Raw genomic sequence first — 26590 nt, forward strand, 5'->3', positions numbered from 1 at the left:
CTTTGGACTTCTGTATGCAACAATGCCACTAAAGATTTGGACTATTCACTCTAAGCAGATCTGTGTGGCCGGTTTGGAGGTGAAAGCTGCCGTCTCTCCACGATTAGGGAGCTCTGAACTGGGCTCTTCCTGTTCTATTTTGCTCCTTTCTGACTTAATTCTGTTCCATTTCAGACTCACTCCCAGGGGCGGATAGGCCCACCGGGGGATCGGGCATCCCCCGGTGGGCCTATGGTTCCAGTCACGTGGTCTGCATCTGTAATCCCGTCGTCCATCCGTTCTAGTCTGCATCTACACATTACCATTCTGCACTCCGTGCTTGTCTGGTCACAAGGCGGCTGGGAGATGAAAACCACTCCGAGGGGCCGGCCAGTGGCTGCGCAGCAGTACTGTGCACTGCTGTGAGGAAGACGGGCTGAGTTCTTGGGCCCAGCTTTGGCCGTTGGCAGGGCTGCGGAAGCGATGCTCACAGCCCAGCCGGGGGGGGGGGGGGGGGGAGGGAATCTCAGCCACTGCTCAAGGCTGACACCTGCTGGTTGGAATCCAGGTGCACGCAAGCCACGTTCTGTGGCTCCTGGCCAAGGATCTTGACTGGAGTGGGTAGGCTAGGGAAGGTTATAAACAGAGAGGAGAAATCCCCAGGTGGCTGCGATCGACCAGCTCGTGGCATCGGTTTCGATTGAACTGGAAACTCAGAAGGAGCCAGGGGCCAAAAAACACAATTTCAAAGAATCCACCCTCAGCGGTGCTTGGGTTCCCCCAAAAGTTAAACCGCCCTGCACTCCGTCGCACCTGGAATGGGCCGGCCTCCGAAGGTGATGTTCACGTCATATTCCCCGGGGGTGAATGGAATGTACTCCACGCTGCAGCTGCCATCTTTATTGTCCTTACAGGACATCTTAGCCTCCGAGGGTCCCTCGATGGCCAAACCAAGACCGCCGGTGCCAGCTCCCCTGAAAGAAGCACATGGAGACAAGGTCAGAGAATCACAGTCACGCGGTCAGGGGCGGGGGTGGGGGGGGGGGGTGGGGAAGCACCCGAAGGGGAGCGTAAAGTGAGAAGCTGTGCGGGCCAAGCTCCCCCGACGAGACTCAGACAGGAAGGCGCGAGACCGTGCATGACGATTCCCTGATGCGACCCAGTAAAGAGAGAGAGAGGCCCCAGGAGGATGAACAGCAGAGCTTCCCTCACCTATCCTGGCGAGCCCCCAGGGCCAGTCGCATTTCAGGATATTCATTTATTTAAAGTTTTTTTCTATATACCGACATTCGTTTGCGCATCACATCGGTTCACATGGAACTACTGTAACAAGGTAAGAGAATTACATGGAACTGGTAGAATAATCACCAATAACAGAATTAACGGAATAACAGGGAGAGACTCATAATATTAACAAAATTAAAAGTAATTCAGCAGAGGGAATATAATTCAGAATCCGTAAGTGACGGTTGCTTCAGGAAAGGCATGAGTTGATCAATGGGCGATAATAAATTAAGGGAGTGAAACACATCTAGGGGTATATGGGCAGATGAGCTAATGGGAATTGGTGTGTAAGGCTCCTAAAGGAACATATGGACAGAAGTGTTGAAGGAAGAGGGAGTGGAAATATTGAGATAATGAGGGCGGGGCAAATGAGAATAAGAGGGATTATGTAAATGCTTGTTTGAAGAGCCAGGTTTTTCGGTTTTTTTTAATTTCTGGGTGCACTGTTCTTGACGCAGATCGGGGGGGGGCATGGAATTCCAGATTGAGGGGACCTACGACGGATAGTGCACGTTCCTTCGTGGAGATAAGATGAGTACGTTTAGGAGAGGGTGTGTGTAGGATTCCTTTGTAGGAGGATCGGGTAGGTCTGTTAGCGGCGTGGAATTGTATGGAGTCGTTTAGCCAGGGCATGCTCTGGTTGGGTAGGGTTTTATGTATGATTGTGAGCGTTTTGTAGATGATTCGGAAAGTGACTGGGAGCCAGTGGAGATCTCTGAGAATAGGGGTGAGATGATCTTTTTTTTGCGGGAATTTGTAAGGATTCTAGCAGCAGAATTTTGTAGCATTTGGAGCGGTTTAATAGTGGCTTTTGGTTAGTAGGCCTAGGAGTAGGACGTTGCAGTAGTCGATTTTGGAGAATATGGTGGCTTGAAGGACTGTGCGGAAGCCATTGAGGTGGAGGAGTGGTCTTTCTTTCTTTAGAGTGTTTTGTTTGTAATAGCATTCTTTCTTAGTCGAGCTAATGAATTGTTTTAGGTTTAGGTGGTCATCTATGGTGACACCTAGGTCTCGTACATGCTGCGAGAAGGTTATTGAGGGGGGATAGGAGTTTATGGTCTTGTGGTGGGGTGAGATGATAATTAGTTCAGTTTTGGAGGTATTAAGTGCGAGGTAAAGGTTAGTGAGGAGATTGTTGATCGATGAAAGAGCATTTTCCCAAGTTTTAATGGAGTTGGATAGAGAGTCTGTGATGGGGATAAGGATTTGGACGTCGTCCGCGTAAATGAAGTGAGTGAGGCCTAAGTCGGAGACTAGTTGGCAGAGGGGTAGCAGGTAAATATTGAAGAGGGTAGAGGAAAGCGAGGAGCCTTGGGGAACGCCTCTGGATAGGTTGATAGCTTTGGATTCACTGTTGCCTATTCTGACCTTGTAGTGTCTGCAGTCCAGGTACGATTCAAACCAGTGCAGGGGGGTTCCTGAGATGCCAATTTCAGTGAGTGCCAATTATAGTGTAGAAGGTGGAGGATATGTCTAGCAAAGCAAGTAAGTATGAATGGCCCTTGTCTAAACCTTTTAGGATGGAGTCTGTGAGTGAGATTAGAAGGGTCTCAGTACTTGAGATTAAATTTGCGTACCTTAAGAGATCCAAAATCCGCACATTTTTCCCATGGATGTTCGTTATGAATATCCCGAAAACCAGACTGGCTGTGGGACAGGTTTAGGAAGCCCTGATAAAAGGCACTACCTGTTTTCTAGGAACGCGGTTTTAACCTTCTTTTTCTCCCTTCTCTAAACCTCCCTCTGCCAGGAAGCATGCCTGGGCGACACATGTCCCCGCGCCGGTCTGAGCTAATCTTCGCTAGGCACATTTCTTCAGTGGCTCTGTGCTCTCTTTTCACAATTTACCTTTTATTAAACTGCTTGGCGTAGATCTTAGGTTGCTCGCCGTGGAGGCCGCCCACGATGCCTCTGAAATCGCCGCGGCTTTTACAAAACATGGCAGCCAAATCTGGCTGCGCCAAGTTTGACTGCTTACCTTCGCTTCTCCAGGAGCTTCCCCGGCTGCCAGGACCAAGTAGAATAAAGCTTAAGATGCTGCGTTGCACCTGGCAAGTGCTGGGTATTACTTTGTGCCGTCGGATTTCTTGACAGTAACCTTCCCAGTACAGACCAGTGGGAATCCACCTGGTTTTCTACTTCCTCTGCAATGCTTTGCCAGTGGTGGTGCAGAATTTCCCCAGATTTAGGGAGAGCATAAGCACTGGACTTTTAACCGTTATGTTACATTTTTCAGATTTATCTGGCTTTCTCTTTAGTTTATAAGGTTTTAATTTAATTAGGTAATTTAAGTTATTATTTAAGTGCTGTTTTTTTCTTTAATATTATCTGCGTGATTTGATACTGTGCATTGCTTTGATTTAATGTAGAAAGGTGACCGAGTAAATCAATAAACCAAACTACACTAAATCTCCTCTGGGACTATCCCTCCGTCCTGCTACATGGCCAGCTGGGCTAACTACAGTATCATCGGCCTCCTTCCCTCCTCCACCTCGGAGCTCCTGAGCATCACCTGCAGGGCACCTGATCTCAGTCTTCAGGTCCCAGAAAGGCCGCTTCTGGATGTGCTTAGCGCCATCAGCACCGAACGCAGAGGCAACCCTCGGTGCTGGGCGGGAAGAACGGGCCCCTGCGGCCACTTACCGGGTCTCCACGGTGAAGCGGTTGGACTTGTTCACCAGGCCTCCCTCCAGCCCTGGACCGTAGGCGCGCACGCGGTTAGGGTCGCACCCTTCCGTCACCTGCACGCGGAATGGGCTCTTGGGTACGGCTACGTCATCATAGAGGACCTCCACCAAATGTATTCCTGTAAAATCAGAAAACAGCCCGTCAGAGGGCGAGGAACACAAGGGACCGGCGATTCTGTCAGAGGGACAAAACATTAAAAAAAACCAGCCTGTCAAAGGGACAGAAACCCAAAAAGCAGCCTGTCACAGGAATAGATAACCAAGAAACAACTTGTCACAGGGAGAGGAACCCAGGAAACAGCCTGCCACAGGACTAGACAACCGAGAAACAACCTGTCACGGGGACAGAGGCTCAAAAAGCAGCCTGTCACATGAATACACAAGCAAGAAACAATCTGTCACAGGGAGAGGAAGTTAGGAAACAACCTGTCACAGGGAGAGGAAGTTAGGAAACAGCCTGTCACAGGAATACAAAAGCAAGAAACAACCTGTCACAGGGAGAGGAAGTTAGGAAACAGCCTGTCACAGGAATACAAAAGCAAGAAACAATCTGTCACAGGGAGAGGAAGTTAGGAAACAGCCTGTCACAGGAATACAAAAGCAAGAAACAATCTGTCACAGGGAGAGGAAGTTAGGAAACAACCTGTCACAGGGAGAGGAAGTTAGGAAACAGCCTGTCACAGGAATACAAAAGCAAGAAACAATCTGTCACAGGGAGAGGAAGTTAGGAAACAACCTGTCACAGGAATACACAAGCAAGAAACAATCTGTCACAGGGAGAGAAACCCAAAAAAATCAGTCTGCTGCAGGAATAGGCAGCCAAGAAACAGCCTGTTAGGAAATAAACTTTTACAGAGAAAGACAGTCAGGAAATCGCCTGTCACAGGGACAGTAAATGAGAAAACAGCCTTTCAAAGGAGATACATCAAGGAATGAGCCTGTTACAGGCAGAAAACCAGGAAAGAGAGAAAGGGAAACCCAGGAAATAGACCTAGGCTAACAGGAAGAGGCTGGCAGATCATGTTCTGGACCCAGAATGCTCCACCTCACGAGCTCCAGTTCAGGAGGCAACTCTTACCGTCTTCATAGGCCGTGTACTGCACTCGGTAGGTCCCATCTCCATTGTCCGTGACGAAGCTCTCTGTTTTGGCACCCGAGGGGTTCACAATGCGAGTTTTGATGTGGTTACCCCCCACCTTGGTGAGAGAACGGGCATCCACTGTGAACTCCGTGGTGACCTCTCGAAGAACGCCTGGTGAACAGATAGGAGAATGCCTGAATTCACCCCCGCAAGTGCCAGCAGCTTTCCCCGTCGACGCACACAACCGGTTACCTGCCGACGGTATCGTTACAAATGCAATGCTATTCCCTCTGCCGCTCGGCCTTAGCCCGCCCCGGATCGGTACCGCCAGCAGCAACACACACACAAACCCACCCGGCATCGCTGTCGATGGCACCATCCGAACCTTGCCCGGGACCCTCCCTCCTGCCGCTCTTCTCAAATATGATTAAATAAAACTAAATCAGTTCCCTGGCTCCAGAGCAGAACTGCCAGCGACGCTGCCCTGAGAGCAGGCCCAGGAGCCAGTGTGCAGGCACAGTCCCTGCGGCGGCACTGCCTCTTACCCCCCCCACTGATTTCCTTTTTGAAAAGGAGAAGCTGACGGAAGAGAGGGGCAGGGATGCCGGCAGGGACTTGGCGCAACCTTGCTGCCGGTTCTACTCTAAGAGAGCGGCTCCCCGCACAAACCTGCAGAGGCGTTGATCGGCCGGAAAGAGGAGACACCCGGCGTCGCAGTTTGAGAATGTCCCTCGCTCTACTGTGAGCAGTATTCTTGGGGACCGACACCATTTAATGTCCCACCACAACCTATCCTATCAGTACCAGCGGCACCAGAAGCCCTCCGGCACCCCTTGCCCCACCTACCACTACAGCATTCACGATCACGGGAAAACAATACCTACGTCTTCTATCACGCCGCCATATCACTGAGCATCAATAGCCAGCTTTCATGATCCTAACTCTCCCATGGCAGCAATATCCCATCCCTACAATATCATTAATCAGGTTTGCCACGTTTGGAGTACCAGGGATCCCCCACCTCAGATATTCTAACCCTTTTCTGTAAATGTCAGCAGATGGCAACCTCCCTGGAGCTTTTTTTCCCACAGATGGGCTCCTGGGTACCCTGTCGGTCATTACAGGGGCACTAATGGGAACCTGAGGCAGAGGAAACCCTGGCAGCAGTGTCCACAAAACCTTTGTGCAGCTACCCAAAGCACAGTTTGCTTCTGGTGATATTGTAATACATTTTAATCCCGACTCAGATCATAATCTAATTGTCCTGCGCTAGGGCTGCCACCTGGCTCCATGCTTTAAGGAACAGGCTAATCCGGTCTCAGTTTTACCCAGGTGCATGCAGGGACTTGTAGTTCTGATTGTCCCATTGCTTACCTAAGAAAATCTGAACTACAAGTCCCTGCATTCAGTGGGGTAAAACTAGTACTGGACTGGCCTGCACCTCATGACAACCCTATCCCCTGCAAACAGTGAACTACCGAATAATGGGAGGAGCTTCAGATCACAATCGTGCTCCAGTAAGCCCCTGCATATGGTAAGCACTATAATAATGGGAGGAGCTTCAGATAACATTCAATTATTGTGCTTCAGTGAGCCCATGCATATCGTAAGCACCTGAATGTAATCTGATTTGAAATGCTGAAAAACAGAATATAAAAATCAGATAAATAAAAATAAATAAATATACACTCAAAAAATGGGTGGAACTTCATATCACAATCATGGATCATAAGAACATAAGAACATGCCATACTGGGTCAGACCAAGGGTCCATCAAGCCCAGTATCCTGTTTCCAACAGTGGCCAAGCCAGGTCAGAAGTACCTTGCAGGATCCTTGGGGGTAGACAGATTCCAAGCTGCTCATCCCATGAATAAGCAGTGGATTTCTTAACTCACCCTTAATAATTGTTAATGGACTTTTCCTCCATGAACTTGGTCCAAACCTTTTTTAAATGCAGCTACACTAATAGCTTTCACCACATCCTCTGGCAATGAATTCCAGAGCTTAATTATGCATTGGGTAAAAAAATATTTTCTTTTATTAGTTTTAAACGGATTACCTAGCATCTTCACTGTTGTCCCCTAGCCTTTGTACTCTTTGAAAAAGTAAACAACTGATTAACGTTTACTCGTTCCAGTCTACTCATTATTTTATAGACCTCTATCATCTCTCCCCTCAGCCTTCTCTTCTCCAAGCTGAAGAGTCCTAACCTCTTTAGCCTTTCCTCTTAGGGAACTCCTTCCATCCCCCTTAGCATTTTGGTCGTCCTTTTCTGTACCATTTCTAATTCTGCTACAACTTTCTTGAGATGTGGTGACCAGATGGTGCTCCAGTAAGCCCCTGCATTCGCTAAGCACTCAGATAAAGGGTGGGGCTTCAGATCATAAATGTGCACCACAGTCCAACCTCCACAAACAGTGAATACTCAGATAACAGGCAGGGCTTTGAACCACAATCACTGACTGTGATTTTTCAGCTTACCTCTAGCACTGATTTTGACATATCCTATGTAGGATGCAGATGGTTACATTTTGGCATGTTGCCAATGCGCATGAAACACTTTAAAGGGTCAGACCTATAAGTAGCCAGGAGGTGCCTAGAAACAGCATTTTATCCACGGCTCTCGAGCTTAAGGTCCTATTTTTTTGCTCTACTGACTGAGAGGAATTGAAAGCACGATCACCTGCTCAATGGTCCCAGGCTCTTAGGGTGGTCCTTTCTCCCTCATCAGGAGCAGGAATGTGCATCTCGGCTTCCCTCACTATAGCATGCGAGGCCTTCGCAGGACAACAGCCAATCCCCACCCCCCTACCTTCCCCGACACATGCCATGCACTGCCAGAGTCCTCACCTCAGTGGCCACACATACTACCTAGTTAAGCGAGACTGAGTTTAATGTCTGCAAGCACGTTACCTTTAACTGGTAACCAGCTTTCTGAACTGTGCTATCCGGTTTATCAGAATATTTTGTTATCCAGAGAAATGTTCGGTTTGTGAATGCCGATGGATTACACAGCTTGGGCCATATCATTGCAAGTGCTAGAGGTCACAGACATCTCCCTTCTCACTAAGGGCTCGCCAGGGGGAGACATATGCAGGATTTATTTATCTTATGTAGTAAGACTGGCAATAGTGGCGATCTTAACCTTCCACATACAAAAAGGCTAGGGGTAACCTGCACAGAGCGGTCATAGTCACAGCCCTAACTTCAGGGACATGGCTGCTTCGAGCTTACAAGAAGGCTGAGGTGACCATTAGCAGAGCAGCCATGGTTAACATCAATGAGCACAGTTTCAGTCAACAATTGTGATGGATGTCTGGATTCCTCCAAAGTTGGTGGTAAGACATGGGAGGAGCCTGAGTGTTGGATTAACTGCAAGAAGACAACAAGGCCTGAAATAATCTACCAACGGAGGTGGAGGTCAGCACTGGAAATGGTGGGAAGAGAATTGAGAGGTCGGGTAAGAGGCATGATGGGCACCGATGTTGGTCTGAGTATGAGAATATACGATCATCCTCCCAAAGTGGTAGGGAACCAGAGAGGAAGAGAACTGGGCAGCCTGGGCGAGCCAGTTGGCCCTCATCTGTAACTATGAGGTCAATATTCAGTGGTGCAGTGAGTGAAAAGTCAGCTGGGTAAGGTTACCTGGCTAACTTTTTGTCAGGATACTCAATGGTTCTTAACTGGGTACGTCTATGCCAAATATACTCATCTAAAGCTAACCAGATAGAGCTGCCTGGGTAACTTTGCCGCTCACCGGGCTTTTGAATATTGAAAAAATAAAACTAGCATGCCGAACGGGTGCCAATCCCTCCCATCCCCAACCTTAAAAAAAAGGTGATGGCCAAATCCCTACCTCCTGAGACAAATGCATGAGTCTTGCAGTCATTACCTCTTTAGTTCATTCCAGTGTCTACATTTCTGTGTCTAAATTTAGAAGTCTTTAATCATTACTCTGTTCACTTTAGATTCTTATTTCATTCCTAAGGAGAAGTATTTTTATCTTTTGATAGCTTCAGCTACTAAGCTTCTCCAATCATACCTTAGCAAGTCAGGATGCTGCTGGGCTGCTTGTCATCGACAGCAGCATTCTTACCTCGTGGCTCCACGCCTGGCCCGAAGACCTTGACTCCGCTGGTATCCACAGCAGGGTCCACGTTGAGGCGGGCTGGGAATTTGGGCACGGCGTGGCCGCCATACTTGATGGTGATGGTATACATGCCAGGGAAGGCAGGGATGTAGGTGATGCTGTAGGTGCCATCACTGTTGTTCTGGATCAGAACCTCTGACTTGACCCCGGAATCTGAGATGATCTCAATGGTGAGCTCCGCCTCCCCAGCCTTGGAGCAGTCCACTGTGAACGTGGCTGTTTCCCCAACCTTGCCATGCTCCAGGCCAGGGCCGCTGGCCGTCACCTTGCTAGGATCAAAGACCGGTTTGATGTCGGCTTTGAAAGGTGAGCCGGGGATGTGGGCATCCGCAAAGAGGATGTTGATCGCGTACTCCCCCGGCTCCGTTGGAAGGTAGGAAACAGAACAAGAACCATCTCCGTTGTCCTGGCATTCAATTTTGGCCTCACAGGGACCCTCAACTGTTAGGCCCAGGCCTCCAGTGCCGGCACCCTTAGTGTCAATAGTAAAGGGTGCTGGTTTACCCACGAAGCCGCCCTTCAGCCCAGGACCATAAGCACAGACCTATGAAAAGAGAAAGGATTTGATGAAGGGCAAAAACCAATCACTCCACTAACCGTTACATCCTTAGACATGGCGGCACCTCCAGAAGTGCTTATCAGCCGGGGTCTGCAGCTCAAAAAAGGGTCGCAAAAGGTAGATGAAGAAAATTAAGAGGCAGAAGCAGCAGGGCAGGTTGCAGTTTGCTGCTGCTTAGAAAACTCAACAGAAGCCTTCAGCCTAGTTTGGCAGAAAAATCCAAAATATCTAAAGATAGTGCTGTCCATGAGCTCTCAAGGCAGCGAAGGTCCCGGCCTTCAGTCATTTAAGGGTGGTGTCTGGCTCTATTGAAATGAGGGCACTGGCTAGCTCCTGACTGCTCTCTGTCCTTAATCTCTTGCTCAGGCCCCAGCCCTCCTCATATCTAACCTCAGGAGAAAGCACCATGGTAGGACAGGGGTACTGTTGACAGGCCCCAGGGGAGGAAGGAGTCATGCTCCTTGCCTAACAGTGACACCTAGTGGTCAGATTCAGGGCCCGTGAATGCCAGATTTCAGAAGGAGCCCTGGTGCATGGCCCCAGCCCAGGATCATAACTAGATTACATAGAAGCTGGGGAAGGATATAAAATCCCCAGGTAAGTCATAAATTAGGGCTCATGGTACCAGATCTGAGCCCTGGTTCTGATCGAACTGGAAGTGATTGTTATTTTTATCCACTTACAATTGGGTAACCTGAGGTGCAGAGAAACAAGCGACTCTAAAAGTCACAGAGAGAGCCAGGATTGAAACCTGCGTCCTAATTTTTCCCCTAACTTGTCATTTCATGCTGTACCCACCAGGTCCTACTCTGTCTCCCATGACTGCGGCATTAAAATGCAGGGCCTCTGCGGTCGGTCAGGCGCTTCATCGCACAAAGATTTCTCCAGGACAAGCCCTCTGCTTATCTCTGTGCTGCTCCAGCCCCCAGAGCCCCCTCTGCCAGCACAATGCACCGAAGACTTTTTTTTTTTTTTCCTATGTTATGTCCATGGGAAAGACGCTCAGTCCATCTGCCCACAGCCTCTAATCTGGGGTCTCCAGCTATATTCCATCAACATGTTTTGTCTCTGCAGTGCAAGCCCTCTGACACTCACCCTTTCCCCTTCCTCTCAATACTGTAAACCGCAAGATACCATTTCTGGCAGGCTGCGCGGGTCCCTCCCGTGGCAGGACGCATGCTGCAGGCGCTGGAAAACGTTAGTGCTCTGCTCTTTGACCCCCTTCCCTCCCACCACCACCAAGGCAGAGACGGATTTTTTTTTTTTTTTGCCTACTGCTGCAAACCGAATCCTGCTTCTTCTTAGGCAGCCAACAGAGAGCACGGGCTTTGCCTTATCTGTCCCCCAGGGATCATCATTCTTCTCTTTCGACAATGCTGATGTGGTTTCATGTTTACTTGGCTCTACCCCTCTTCCCCTTATAACCTCTGCTCTGGGAAAATTAAAAACACATGGAACCAAGTGAGGGGTTCCCTGATTTAGCATCAGAGCAAAGGGAGGAGGGTGTGAACAGAGAGTGAACGGAGGAAGGCGAGGGAAAGAGGTGGGCAGAGATGAAAATACGAAAGAAAGCAAGCAAACGAAGTGACGGTTCCGGAGACAATGAGAAAGAGAGAGTGAGAGAGAGATGGGTGGAGACAAGAGGGAGAGGGTGCATGAGGTAGAGTTGCATGCACCGCCTTCACAGCATGAAATGAGAGGGAAAGAGAGAAGAAGAGATAGTAAGAAATACGGAAAGAGAACCGAAGAGAGAAAAGACATGAAAGGAGAGAGAGGGGGAGAAGAGCTGCTCAAAGGCAAAACTCGTAAACGCCGACGCGTTGCGTCATGGCTTAAAACATGGGAGAAGCAAAAAGACTCAAATCATTGATTATATCAAAATTATTTACACATTTCAAGAAATGCATGCACTTAGTCTTTAGAAAGCATTAGCATTAAAGTGCTTGCACACTTATTTGCTTTTAAATAACATTGACTTGTCATCTTTTCCAGGTTTTGTCTTCTGACATTTCTATTGGGAAACAGTGAAACCCCTACATTTGGTTTGGATGCTAGTATAAAGTTTTATCCTCTATATATCTATTGGATACTCTATCAGGTTTTTCATTGGTAGAGAATATTGATCCATTATCTGTATTAAAAAAGGATGGTTACCTTCATTTTTGAATTGGTTTCATTTTGTACAAAAGTTCTTCACGCCATCTAGTTCTGAATTAAGCGAGTTTCTTATATAAATTACCGGTAATTTTGCTATCACTGCTGATTTGGGCCCTCCTGCTTCTCTCTAGTTTTGAGCCCTGACCCAACATGATTGACGAAACGTCGGCCATGTTGGCGTTTTCAAGTTTTGCCTTTGAGCACTATTGTGACGAGCTATAACCTTGAAAGGGGAGTATTTTTCCTTTCGTGCCTTTGTGTCCATAAGTGCAGTTCAGGCTAAGGACTGCACTGGTAATCTTTGTAGAATTCTTCCTTCACTACAAAACCCTTTACAGTGGAGGTTTTTGGACCAATGACTGAAGTTGATACAGCTTCTTTGCCTCTTGCCAGTATTTTGGCTACATGAGTCTGAGGTCTTTTTCCTCCAATTTAAAAATTTTAAAATAAAAATAATTAAAAACAAATACAAATATTCAATTCTAATAAAAAACAAATACAAATATTCAATTCTAATAAAAAAAATATAAGTATGAAAAATGTGTTACTGTATATCAATAATCACTATCCTGAATGTGGAGGACTTTTATAAATGATATAGTAAGGAGAATTTTTGTACTTTTTGTATTCTTTGTAGGGGATGATGAGAGCATTAAAGGAAAATTAGTTTCTTACCTGATAATTTTCGTTCCTGTAGTACCAAGGATCAGTCCAGGACACCTGGGTTGTGACTCCGCACCAGTAGATGGAGACAGACTAAAACTTGTGGGTTGAGCCATATATGCCCCTGTGCCAGTCACAGCCCCTCAGTCTTACAAAATGTCAAAGTAGAAAAACAGGAAACCAATAAACTAGCTAAATAACCTAACCACAACAGGGAGCAGCTCAAGACTCCCACTGGAAACAGAACTCCCCTAACCGAGGGGGTAAAACCAGAAACAGATTAGGTAATGAGACTACGAGCGGACTCTCCGTTACTGCAGAACAGCACTGCGGGCGGGATCCTGGACTGATCCTTGGTACTACAGGAACGAAAATTATCAGGTAAGAAACTAATTTTCCTTTCCCTGTACGTACCAGGATCAGTCCAGGACACCTGGGATGTACCAGAGCTAAGTTACCGAGGGTGGGAAGCAGAGAGTCCCGCTCGGAGTACTCCCGCTCCAAAACCCCCGGAATCAGCAGCCTGACCATCCAACCGATAGTGTTTAATGAAGGTATGTAACGACATCCAGGTAGCCGCCCTGCCAATCTCTCGAGGCGACACCTGAGAAGATTCCGCCCAAGACGCAGCGCGAGACCGCGTCGAATGAGCTCTGAGACCCACGGGGACCGGCTTTCCCCGCACCACGTACGCTGAACCAATGGCCTCTTTAAGCCAACGGGCGATCGTAGTGCGGGACGCAGCGGCACCTTTCTTTGGACCCGAAAACAGGACGAAAAGATGAACCGTCACCCGAAAGGAATTAGTGACCTCCAAATAGCGAAGGAGAGACCTCCGGACATCTAGCTTCCGTAAGTCTCTCAATTTTGGGTCCGAAGACACCCCTATCCCGAAAGCGGGGAGCTCAATGGACTGATCAAATGAAATGCCGACACGACCTTAGGCAAAAAGGAAGGAACCGTCCGCAAAGAGACTCCTGAGTCGGAAATACGCAAAAACGGTTCCCTACAGGATAACGCCTGCAACTCAGAAACACGTCTTGCCGAAGCAATCGCCACCAGGAATACCGTTTTCAACGTGAGATCTTTGACCGTTGACCGCTTTAAGGGCTCAAACGGTGCCGAACATAAGGAAGACAGAACCCAATTGAGGTTCCAGGACGGACAGGGATGACGCAATGGTGGACGGAGGTGCTTTGCTCCCCGAAGAAACCGGGAAATATCTGGGTGCAGGGCCAGGGGAAACCCCTGAACCTTACCTCGCAAGCAACCAAGCGCTGCCACCTGTACTCGCAGGGAACTGCACGCCAACCCTTTGGCGAGACCAGCCTGGAGAAAAGCTAGTATATCGGCGATGGAGGCCGAAGTGGGAACCACCCTGCGCTGCAGACACCAATCTTCAAAAATCACCCAGACTCGGACATACGCTAGGGACGTAGACTGCTTCCTGGAACGCAATAGCGTGGCCACCACCGAATCCGAGTAACCTTTGCTTTTCAAGCCATGCCTTTCAAAAGCCATGCCGCGAGACAGAAGTGATCCGCATCCTCCAAACAGACGGGGCCCTGACGAAGAAGCCCCGGGAACCCCTGGAGACGAAGGGGGGCGACCACCGACAACTGAATGAGATCGGCAAACCACGGACGATGTGGCCACTCCGGCGCCACAAGGATCACTTTGGATGGGTGCAGCTCTATACGTCGCAGGATCTTTCCTATCATTGGCCACGGAGGAACCACGTACAACAGGACGTCTGTCGGCCAGGGAAGAGCCAGTGCGTCGACTCCCTCGGCCCCTCTCTCTCGGCATCGGCTGTAAAACCGTGGAGCCTTTGTGTTTTGCCACGTGGCCATGAGATCCATGTGGGGCACCCCCCACGTCCTGCAGATGAGAAGGAAGGCGTCCTCCGCCAGCTCCCATTCCCCTGGATCCAGGTGATGACGACTGAGATAATCCGCCTGCACATTGTCGACTCCGGCAATGTGGGACGCTGCGATATTGCTGAGATGTTGCTCCGCCCAGCTGATCAGGAGCTGCGCCTCCACCGCTACAAGCGGACTCCATGTCCCGCCTTGACGGTTGATGTAGGCCACGGTGGTCGCATTGTCCGACAATATCCGCACCGCCCTTCCCCGTATCAACGGCAGGAAGGACTGCAGTGCCAGGCGAGCCGCTCTGGTCTCCAGCCGATTGATGGACCACTGCGCTTGAGTCTCGGACCACCGGCCCTGCACCGACTTGCCTAGGCAAACCGCGCCCCAACCGGAAAGGCTGGCGTCCGTGGTCACTACTGTCCAGTCGGGAACCAACAGGGACACACCACCCGTCAGGTGTTCCGACACTCGCCACCAGTGCAGGCTGTCCCTCGCCTGATCCGTTAGCGGTAGCGGAAGGTGGAATTCCTCTGACACCGGCTTCCAATGGGATAGCAAGGATGATTGTAATGGACGCAGATGAGCGAACGCCCAGGGGACCAACGCGAGCGTTGACGCCATAGATCCCAGAACCATCAGGTAGTCGCAAACCAGCAGTAGCCGAAGAGACAATAACCGCTTGACTTGAGACTGCAGCTTCCATACGCGCTCCGCGGACAGGGACACCCGGCCCCGTTTCGTGTCGAAGACGGCCCCCAGATATTCCAAGGACTGGGTGGGAACAAGATGACTCTTGAGGAAGTTGATGACCCAGCCCAGGGACTGCAGCAGCTGGAGGACCCTGTCCACTGCCAAGCGACACTGGCTCTCGGACTTGGCCCGGATCAACCAGTCGTCCAGGTAAGGGTGTACCAAGAACCCCTCCAGAACCTGAGGAACCGCTGAAAGGATGGGTGGATACCCACATGGAGGTACGCTTCCGTGAGATCTAGCGCGGCCAGGTATTCGCCAGGCCGCACCGAGGCAATTACGGTCCGAATCATCTCCATCTTGAAGTGAGGGACGCGAAGGCACCTGTTTACCGCTTTCAGGTCCAAGATTGGTCTGGACGTGCCGTCTTTCTTTGGAACGATGAAGTAAATTGAGTAACGTCCCGTGCCTTGTTGACCTGCCGGCACGGGAGAAATGGCCCCCAGGCCTTCCAAACGTTCGAGGGTCCCTAGCACGGCTGCTCTCTTTTCCGGACGCTTGCAGGGCGACACCAGGAACTTGTCTGACGGGATGCGAGCAAAATCTAAAGCGTAACCGTGTCTTATCACGTCGAGGACCCAGTGATCCGAAGTTACCTTGACCCATTCCTCGAGAAATAACGTTAACCTCGCCCCGACGTTGGGAACCACGGCTTGGGGCCGAGGTGAGGGATGGGTCAGCCGCATCTCATTGTGGGACCTTGGACCCGGCGCCCGATGGGGGTCCCCCCTGTCGCCCGGATCTTTTCCCACGAAAGGACTGCAACCACTGGGAGGTACGAGCGGTATATGACCGGTATGCGGGACCCGAGGATCTCTGAGGACGCGACCTTCTGCTTCCGCGAAAACGGGGCCTACTGGACAACGAGGGCCGGGACCTAGCCCTGTCCTCAGGCAATTTGAAAGCCCTGTTCTCCCCCAGGGAAAGCATCAAATCATCTAACTCCTTGCCGAACAACAGCTTACCCTTAAATGGAAGAGAACCGAGGTGAGCCTTAGAGGAACCATCCGCCACCCAGTTACGAAGCCAAAGGAGACGACGCGCCGAAACTGCCGCGACCATGGATCTAGCAGAGGTCCGTAGGAGATCGTGGAGAGCATCCGCCCCATATGCTATAGCCGCCTCTAGGCGATCCGCCTGTGAGAACCTGAGCCCATCGCAGACTGGCTCTCATGGCGAAGTAAGTACAAATGGTGGCCCGGACTCCTAAAGCTGATACCTCAAAAATCTTCTTGAGTTGTACCTCTAGCTTCCGATCCTGGATATCCCTGAGTGCCGTGGCGCCCGTGACAGGGATCGTCGACCTCTTTGTCACTGCTGACACCGCCGCGTCTACCTTCGGGATCCGTAACAGCTCCAACGCGTCCTCCGGCAGAGGATAAAGCTTGTCCATGGCCTTTGTCACCTTAAGGCCTAACTCCGGGGAATCCCATTCCTTAAACAGAATATCCGTCGACGAGAAATGGAAGGGAAAAGCTACAGCTGGGCCAGTGAGCCCCAGTAGCATCGGATCCATGTTGGCGTCCTGCCTGGCGACCACCGTCAGAGCCGCAATGCCCAGCTCCGCCAGAATAGCTGGAATAAGCGGGGCTAGTTCCTCCCTACGGAAGAGACGGACCACCTTCGGGTCGTTGCCCTCCACGGCCTGCGTGCCTTTGCTCACACTGGGCGGGGTGGAACCGCCCCCTGGCGTCTCCTCGGTCCCCCGCGGGGTCTCCTCGTGGGCACTCACCTCATCTGAGACGGAGGACTCACTATCTGAGGTCTGTGGAACTCCCCGCGGGACTCCCCGTGGGTTCCTTCTCACCCTGGTATCCGCGGACCCCTTGACTTTCTTTTGCTTGGGCCCCGACCTGTGAGTCCCTGAAACGGCCTCCGACCCATGCCTGCGCCTGTGGCGCTTGTGCTTGAGGACCTTGCGGAGCAACAATGCAAAGTCAGCAGAAAAAGAAGAGGACCCGGAAGCTGAAGACTCCTCCCCTGAACTAGCGTCCCCAGGGGCCACTGCCCCCCCTGGGACGGCCCCCCCCGTCGGACCCGGTCTCGGGGAAAGCGGAGGAGGCAGGGCGCCATCTTCTACCGGGATCCGCGCGATTTCGCGGGCCGAATTCAAAATGGCCGCCACTCCCGCGCTAATCGGAAAAGGCTCCTCAGGCCCCCCCGACGCTGCTGCTGTACTCGGCGGCGAGCGATTCGCCCGGGAACGGCTCCCCCCACGCGGCCCGGACGGTCCTTCCCCGCCCGGGACACACGATGTGCAAAGGCAGTCCCTGGAGAGGCGCGCGCGCGCGCCGAGCCACATGCTCGGCAGACCGACCTGCGTGGCATGAGGCGCGATCGCGGCGAAAAACCCCGAAAAAGAACGAACAAACCAAGAAAAGCGCCCCACGGCAAGCGGCCCCCCTCCCCTGTGAAGAGAAAACGCAGCCGCGAAGAAAACGGAGAGCCGGCCTGCAGAAAAAGTAAACCTGTTTTTTTTTTTTTGTTTTTTTTTTTTTTTTTTTTTTTTTACAAGTACTCACCGCTGTCCACGGTCCTGGAGCCCTGTTCCAGTGGGGGTGAGTGAACCGGGCTCCCCGGTGTCACCCCCAACGCTGCCACTTGACCAGCCGGGCCCTCAGCCCTGGCAGCGGCCTCAACCAGGGGGGATGGTCCCCTCAGAACCTTCCAACCCCCCTGGGAGGCAGGGCGGACCAGAAGAAAACACAGAAATAAAAACGCCTGGAACTTACAAACCAGACCCTTAACAATTGAAAATGAAGAAACACACTACCCCTAACTGACTATCAGTACCCAGGGCAGCCGAGGCTGTGACTGGACCTGCACCATCTACTGGAGACAGAGTAAGACTGAGGGGCTGTGACTGGCACAGGGGCATATATGGCTCCACCCACAAGTTTTAGTCTGTCTCCATCTACTGGTGCGGAGTCACAACCCAGGTGTCCTGGACTGATCCTGGTACGTACAGGGAACCATGTTATATGTAATTGATGCCCCACATACCTTGGAAGGATCTGGTGGCATGACGGCCTCCACAGTGAAGGGGCTCCCCGCGATCGGATGCCCATCGTAGCTGATGTCCACCTTGTAGGGCCCTTCCTCGGGGGGCATGTACTTGACAGTGTGAAGGCCACTGGTGGCCCCAGTTTCTACTTTGCATGGGATGGGCCGGCGCGATGGGGATGTGATCTTCACATCCACTTTGCCCTGTCCTCCAGCTCCGCGGGTGTCAATGGTAAACTCCTGGTCTTTGCCAACATCGACCTCTGCAAACAGGAGAGAAAGGGAGAGCCATGAGGAGGTCTGCCAGCATCCAACTCCAGATATCCTTTTGTACTTACATGGGCACTACGCGTGCACAGCTTTCCTTCTACAGATTGGTCCTGGTGCTCTGGTTTACACCAAGTCCTGAAGCACTGGATTCTTGGACTATTATTCATGAAAGCAATGTTCTGTCCTATCCACCCACTAGGGAACTATTCATTCACTTTTGCATTGTGCATTTCCCCATCCCAGGACTCTCCATTCACCCCATGCCCTATTTGTCCCATGTGCTTGCTCCATTTAATCACCCAAACCCACACGCATTCGCCTTTCCTCCATACCTTTCCCCCCCCCCCCCACCCTTCCATGGCATGCTCTTATTTTTCCTCTTTGATCAAATGATACTTACTGTTGTTCAGTCCTTGAACTTTGACCTTGCTAAGGTCCAATGGAGGAGCCACACCGACAATGAATGGACTTTTGGGAACAGGATCAGCTCCGTAGGTGACCGCCACTGTCATGTTTCCCTGTAGGACAAAAGACAAAAGGAGAGAAGGGTCAGCCATCGTTCCTAGTTGCGCTATACAAGTGAAATGCTGGACTATTTCAGCCAACATATTAGGCATATATACTGAGCCCACTGTAGGGCACCCTGCCCAGGGAATGATGGGATAGGGAAATGAGAAATAAACCGATGCCTAAAATATGGAGTGTTGTCATGTCAGGGGAGATCGCTCACATTATATGAACAAATTCACAGCTAGTGGACTGAAGATTCCCCTGTATGCACCAGTAGACCATTCCAGTTAATAAAGAAAAGCCCCCATGGCCCAGTCTCATCTGCAGCAGAGGAGGGATCTAATCAGAGTAAGATCAAGGCCATTTCAATGCATCCCCATTTAGTACTGGGAAAAGGATTCAAACAAAATAGTAACCAAGATTGGAACTTACATACTAGATCCACCTGTAGAGGAGGGCATGATCCCAACAGCAATCTACAGCATGCCATGCATGTTACTTGTCCTTTCAGTCAGTTATTTTTGGTAACTTGGGGCACGTCAGCTCTAGGAGGGAGCCTGGCCTCTTTCCTCCCCTTCCTTTGGGTGCTTCCCCATGAGAGTTTAGAGTGGAAGCAGCCACTTTTGAGTGGTGCTGGCATCATGGATGTCCAGCCATGAACGTGCATGGGCTGAACTGGACTGCATGCCAGGTTTTCCATTGGGCTGAACTGAAAGGTGCAAAAAGTTCCCTTTCTTTGGTTTGTGAGGGAATCTCCTTGAGAGCAAGAAGGTCATATTTCAACCTTCAGATTCCCTCTGTCCTCCTGGCTAGAGGACACATAAGAAAATAAGAAGGAAAAGCTCACTGAGGGTGGGGTGAGTGGGTAGAGAGGTCTGCCAACAGGACCGCCTGTAAAAATTGCTATGCTGGACTATTGCTGCCAATAAATGGAGGACCAGCTTCAGATTCCTTTTCTGTCCAAGTGCTGCACCCTTTCTTGAAGCTCAATGTTGTCTACAGAAATAATTTTTATTTCTTCTCTTATTGTTTCACTGCCCCACAAAACCAGAAAATGAAGTAGAGTTTTTCTGGCACCTAGACAGTGCAAGGTATCTGCTGGAGAACAGAAGAACATCTCAATGTTGTTGCTATTCATAGCGAGGGAAGGGCCTAATGAGAGAAACCATCAAGGTTACAGCTGGAGGTCAGGAGAATGTCTTAAGTATGTGTAAGAGAGTATAGGGTCTCATGGGAGGCACCAGCAGGGCTGCTGCTGACAGACAGGGAAGATCACATGGCCTCTTTCTATCACTCACCTGCTGCACGGCTGTGTATTTCACAGTATAGGAATAGTCGTGATTATCGATGATCTCAAAGTCTTTCACCACCTCGCCTTTCACCATTCCAGCAAACTGCACATCCAGCTTGGCCTTCCCAGCTCCCTTGGTGTAGACTGTGAAATGAGTGGGTTTACCGACCTCCACACCTGAAGGGAGAATTAGGAAAATTCACCTACAAATGCCCATGCAATATAATTTAACATAAGTTTTCACCAAGCAACTGGACTCCATCGCAATCCGCCTATTTCTATCTCCTCATCTATTCTGGACTGATCCGGGTACGTACAGGGAACCTCCATTCTCCTCACTGGTTTTTTCATTCGTAGGTGAATTTCTATCTATCTGCTTCTGCACTATCTCTCCGTCTCTGCAGTCTCTCCTCCCACATCACAGTTTCTCTCGCTCTCATTCTCTCTCTCTCTGTTTCTGTCCTTCCCACCACTTTGCTAAGTTGCTGCCTCACCCTGGAAGATGATCCCAGCTCGTGAATCCTTGGTGTGATGGGACAAGTTCCATAAATGCACCCACTCAGGACCCACGTACCTGTGCGGTTCAGCCCTGGACCTTCGGCTTTCACCTTGCTGGTATCATGTGAAGGGTCTACCTTGATTCGGAAGGGGCTGATAGGAATTTCCTAGCGAGGACAAAGGTAAAGGCTCAACTATTTATTTATAAAATTCTTTTCCGCCATATTAGATCAGTTGTGCTGGGCAGAGTACAACGAAACACATAAAATTCATGAACAGACAAGAGAACATACAACAATATGATACAATACGCACGCTCAGGTCTTTTTCTGATACATTTACAGTAAATTTAAAACCTCTCAGCGAACCTGTCATCTCTTTAAAAAGGCTTCCTGGCTGCATGTTGCTGACAGACACAACGCAGAGCAGAGTTCATGTGGCTTGTTTTTTATGCCATTATTTATAGTTTTGCTTTTTTGCTAAATATAACATAATAATCGGTGGCTGGCAAGGAGATCCACATTGCTGGCCCAGTCACCTAGAAGGCCTGACTCCGGGCTACCATAAGACGGACCTGCCTGGCAGAAGGCACAGTCAACGCACTATAGGAACAAACTGGATGGCCGCTCGGGACAACTCTCCCATCAGCACTTCCAACTAAAGAGGGGCTGAAAACAGGTTAGCAACAATCGCAATCATAAGTCCCGGCCATTTGCATTTGGATAGGCTTTATTAAATCGCAATTGCTGAAGGCATTAAATTACACCCAGGAAACCAGTTTTTGGTAGGACAAAGTCCCTTGCTTCCAACTCCATTTCTTTTCTTTACATTTTAGTGAAGTCTTTCATTTCAATTGCCTGATTTAGTTATTCATTTTTTTGTCATACAGTTGGCTTTTACTGGCACTGCTTGATGTAAGGCATCTTCAGTGCTGCGTTTAAACCAGGCAGGAGGGAGGCTGACTGACCGTGGATCCCATCCTGTCCTTGTGAAGGGTTTCTGGGCTGGCAATGTGCTTTCCACCTGACAGGACTTCTGACTGTGCCCTCGGAGGGATCCCATGTCCTACGTCTGGGCTCTGCCTGTGCCAGTGCCCAGGAGCTCTTCAGGAGTCTGTAGGGCGACCTAGCTCAGAAATGCTTGGCCACAGATATTCGGGCAGGGATTAGTGTTTCTCAAGAGCAGGATCAAAGGGCTATCCCCGAGCTAGCTGCTGCCCTGGCTCCTGCCTGAATCGTACCTTGGACTTTTCTCTGTCCATCCTGGGTGGAGAGCCCGAGAAGAGCAGAGCAAGAGAGGACAGGCTCAGATATAACAGCGCTGTGAAATTCAGGGCAGCTCGCAAGGCACTGAAAGGTCCTGGCAAAGCTGCAGTGAGTGCTAGGAGGGCTGCTCCAGTGGCAGTGTTCTCACTGGACCCAAAAAGCAGCAGGGTAGGCGATCCAGTGAAACCGTAGGCAAGCAACAAACAGAAGGATGCCAAAGAGCGTCTTTTTCAAACTTTAATCAAGGAGACGTAAAAGCTCAAATAAAATTGCTTGGGCAATTTTATTTGAGCTTTTACGTCTCCTTGTTTAGTGTTCTCACTGGGACAGCTCCCTGGAAAGCAGCGGTGAGTGCGGCAGGGGCTGCGGCCCTTCCCATCAGGGTGAGCGGGAAGCAGTCCGTTTGCCCTCCATCCGGGCCGTTTCTGAGCTCCGGCCTCACCTGCAGCGCCCTCCTAGCTCTGAGTTTTATGAGGTAACCCACAACCAAAGCTGAGGCTCACGAGCAGCCTGCTGTCCGAGCTCTTACCTGGTCAGCAAAGAGCACCATGATGGTGTAGCGGCCGGCGGCCGGCGGGGTGTACTTGACGGTGAAAGTGTCGTTGTCGTTCTTAATTATGTCAAAGTCGATGTCGGCCTCCGCGGGGCCGATCACACCTGGAGCGCACTTAATTCCAATGCTGACATCCCCTAAACACAGAAAGCAATGGGTCAGTCAAGAGGTCGGTTTTTTGCAGCAGGGTCAGGGTCATTAAAGGGCTGGCACTTTGGAAGCAGGGGCCCTTTGATGGCTTCTCTGGAGCAGGGGGGGGGGGGGAGGTGGGACTCTGGGGGCCCCAGCACTGCTTTTGCTGACAGGAAGGGGCAGGCCCTTTAGAGACGAGCTCCAGAAACTCTCGAGGAGAGCTCAGATTACTATTAAGTTCAGTCTGAATCAAAGAGAAGGAAACTGGGCAGGGACAAAGAATAAAATGGGCTCAAAGCTGGAAGCCCACCTTGCCGGCCCATCTTACCTGCTGACTTTGAAACCTGGGTCAGAAAAAGCAGCTTTGCGCGGACCTGCGCCCGCTATTCGCACGCACACCTCTCCCAGCAAAAATTACGTGCATAAATGCTAACCCCCCTCCAGGAACGCCTCCCCTCTCTCTCTCTGTGCATTAAAGCCCCCCGTGTACTGGCACCACTCGGGTCTTGTACATGCAGAACACAGCTCACCTCTGGGCAGAAAACACTATGTCACATGCCGAAATACCTTTAAAAATCCCCCCTTCCACCACCAAAGATCCTAAATGCAGTTGCAGCTTGTGGGGCAGGCTTTTTTTTTTTTTAATTTTAAGCAAGCTGTCTCGTGAACGGCAGACCGAGCCACCGACACGTTCCACCCGTGACGCATGACGTCACGCGGAGCGCGCATGAGAGGGCACGCAAGAAGCGCCGGGCGCCGGGCTCCTGCCGGAAGAACTCACCTTGCCCAGCCTCACTGCAGTCCACGGTGAAGTAGGTTGGTTCGTTGGCCTTCAGTCCTGTCTTCTCCACCCCTGGCCCATACACTTTGACCTTGTCCGGATGGCAGCCTTCTCCTATGGCCACCTGCCAGGCAGAAGTTACCGATGAAATAAAGAGGAAGCTTCCAGTGCCCTGGACTTCCTTCTTTGGGTTAACCAGACCCTGCCTCCTTCAACACCCAGGGATGGAATGGGGAGCTATCTGGTGCCGAATGCTTGGCTGGTCTAACTGTAACTTTAAGTCTAACACAGGGAACCGAAGGGTGAGCTGTCGCATCTGCTGGAGACAGACGAATACTGAAGGGTTGAAGGGTAGGCTCTGTCCTGATATAGGATACCCTTACAGTTTTGGTCTGTCTCCATCTGCTGGACAGGAGGCTCAACCCATGGTCTGGACTGATCCGAATACGTATAGGGAACTGTAACTTTAAGTCTTTTCTGCAGGACTGACAGCAGTTATGATGTCCTAAGTTTGTTCTTTGAAAAATTCTTGATCAAATATAATGCTGTGTAATATATATATATCTTTTATTTTTTTAATGAATTTTTAGCACTAGAGAAAGGTTCCTCAGAGACCCCGAAGTCCTTCATTTCTCCACGGAACGGGGATACAGCAGGGACAGCAGAATTCAAATCTCCCCCCTCATGCTGCCCCTCCCGGGCTTCTTAGTTCTGTTCTGGAGAGCTGGCCTCAGGAGAGTGTGACCCGCTCAGTCAGCTCTCGAATTCCCTGGACTGCCGACCCCGTGAATGCGGCTTTAATGGACAGGACCCCTGGGGACTGGCTGGAAGACAGGAGACGGGAAGGAGGCACATACGCACATGCCAACCCAGTAAGTCGCAGCTTTTATTGTGTGCGCCATTCTTTCTCAAGGCCTCTGGGACTCTTTCCGGCCTTTACAAGCGCACGTTTCTATGGACATCCAACGGTGTAGGCCCCCCCATTGATGCGTGTCTAAAGGGGCGGACAGATGGCCAACTCTGGGCAAAGTGGGAGACGCTCTTACCCTGAAAGGACTCTTTGGGATGTTGACGCCGCCCCAGGAGATGATGATGGTGTGTTTGATGGGCTTTGTGGGCACATAGACACAGAAGAAGGTGTTGTCTCCATTGTCTTTGATCTTGATATCAATGGGGACGCCCTCCGCATCCTGAAAGCAAACAAACAGCTCCATTCAGTAACAGGGCTCCATAATATTTCCGGGTCGGTACGGAAAGCTGAAGATCCGAGCCTACGCAGCAATGAATGCCCCTTTGGGGTCCTTGAGAGGAAACGGGAAGCATTCCCAGGAAATGACAGCAGGGGGCCCCCCGCTCTCTCTTGTATCCTTAGAGATACGAACCTTTCTTAGTCCTAGGAGGGGGTCCTTGCGCTCAAGGAGAAAAGTTAAAGAAAGCTGCGCAGTTCCGGCACAAGCACAAAGTAAGCGCCAGGCTTTTTTTTTTTTTTTTTAAATCAATCAATGATATTCATAATTTCCGAGCCGATTTTCTCTCCGCTCGCAGACCGCTTCTACCCACCTGAGCATATATCTTCAGCTCAGCCTTTCCGGCTCCCCGGGCATCAATGGTGAATTCTGCAGGCTTGTCCACAATGCAGCCCGTTGGGGCCAGGCCAGGTCCAGACGCTTTCACCTGAGAAGGAATCGGAGGGCGAGCTTTGGGTAAGAGAACAATTACAGCTGCAAAGGAGGGAGAAAGGCGCTAGACAAGAACAGTCCATGACTGTTATACTTTTAGTACTTGCAGGAGGATGAGACAAAGGTAAATGACATCTTCAGCGCAAACAGATCATGAGAGATTACAGAAACAGAATGAGAGAGCATTTGGATAGCTCAAAAGACCGACACAGATAGAGCCCCCCTCATGCCCACTGCCTGACTACATTTTATCTGGGTGACTCACTACCCGCACAGACCTTAGCCGAATAAAAAGAGGAGGTGCCGGGCGGCCTTCCAGGGGCCTGGTTACATCGGGGCAGGTGAACGCCGATGTTCAACACTACACAGCCAGCGTTAGGCAGGTAACTCTGCTATCCAGGTGACTTTAACTGGGTTTATCCGGCTCTGTCCCACTGGACAGCCAGGTAAGGTCACTGCTCGCCGGCTCGCTGAGGACTGACGTCACAATGTCTGTGCATAAGAGGGTTCTGCAGAGCAGTGATTGACAGTGAAAAGATGGAGAGGTGCTCTCCGCCGGGACAGAGGGAGGTACGTTTGAGGGAAGGAACAGAGAGCAGGGGATTAGCACCCTATACTTAGAGCACCTCTCATTCCAAACATTTAAATAACACATGACACAGAATAGTTGGCATGAAAGGAAAATCCGAACAAGACCAACAAGGGGGAGAAAGATAGTTGTAAAAGAGCTGATATTTTGGGGGCAGCATTTTGCCCTTTCTAGTCCCACCCTTAGGAAAAGGGAATGAGCTGGAAGCTGGAAAGGTCACGCTGCCTGAGACACCAGCTTGGAGGTTTCAAAATCCCTTCCAATAAAAGCACAGCTTGTGTGGGTGGGGAGAGGCCAGGGATGGGGTCAGAAATGTCCTCCAACCCCTCACACTCTGGCTATGCAGGCACCCATTAGGAAAAATGAACCCTGTGCAGTCAGACTGAGCCATGGAGGGAGAGCATGAAGCAATTCTGCTGAGGGCAATTTCAGTGATCCAATGGCCGAGAATACGTGTCCTCTTGGTGTGCAACATGCGCAATAGACACATGCTCAGCTGCATGTCTCGTGTCCCATGCGCAATACACACATGCTCAGCTGCATGTCTCGTATCCCCTGGACTCGTACTATGTGCAATACACACATGCTCAGCTGCATGTCTCGTATCCCATGAGCAATACACACATGCTCAGCTGCATGTCTCGTGTCCCATGCGCAATACACACATGCTCAGCTGCATGTCTCGTGTCCCATGCGCAATACACACATGCTCAGCTGCATGTCTCGTGTTCCATATGCAATACACACATACTCAGCTGCATGTCTCATGTCCCACATGCAATACAAACATGCTCAGCTGCATGTCTCGTGTTCCATAGACTTGTACTATGCGC

The 26590-nt window shown here is 50.5% G+C and overlaps 1 protein-coding gene across 3 annotated transcripts in view; it reads right to left on the reverse strand.

Annotated features, from left to right (window-relative positions):
- FLNC (filamin C) overlaps positions 1–26590 on the reverse strand; it is a 146123-nt gene that overhangs the window by 44459 nt on the left and 75074 nt on the right. For all 3 annotated transcript variants that reach the window (XM_029617184.1, XM_029617180.1, XM_029617181.1), the window contains 12 exons: positions 25050–25163; positions 24536–24679; positions 23490–23613; positions 22553–22713; positions 20835–20925; positions 20268–20437; positions 18860–18977; positions 18190–18452; positions 9130–9727; positions 5029–5202; positions 3907–4069; positions 793–953 (listed from right to left, as the gene is read on the reverse strand). In XM_029617184.1, coding sequence (XP_029473044.1) covers positions 793–953; positions 3907–4069; positions 5029–5202; positions 9130–9727; positions 18190–18452; positions 18860–18977; positions 20268–20437; positions 20835–20925; positions 22553–22713; positions 23490–23613; positions 24536–24679; positions 25050–25163 — 2281 coding nt within the window. The remainder of the gene's footprint in view (positions 1–792; positions 954–3906; positions 4070–5028; positions 5203–9129; positions 9728–18189; positions 18453–18859; positions 18978–20267; positions 20438–20834; positions 20926–22552; positions 22714–23489; positions 23614–24535; positions 24680–25049; positions 25164–26590) is intronic.

The sequence above is a fragment of the Rhinatrema bivittatum genome, chromosome 9 (assembly GCF_901001135.1).
Source record: "Rhinatrema bivittatum chromosome 9, aRhiBiv1.1, whole genome shotgun sequence".
Classification (NCBI taxonomy): Eukaryota; Metazoa; Chordata; class Amphibia; order Gymnophiona; family Rhinatrematidae; genus Rhinatrema; species Rhinatrema bivittatum.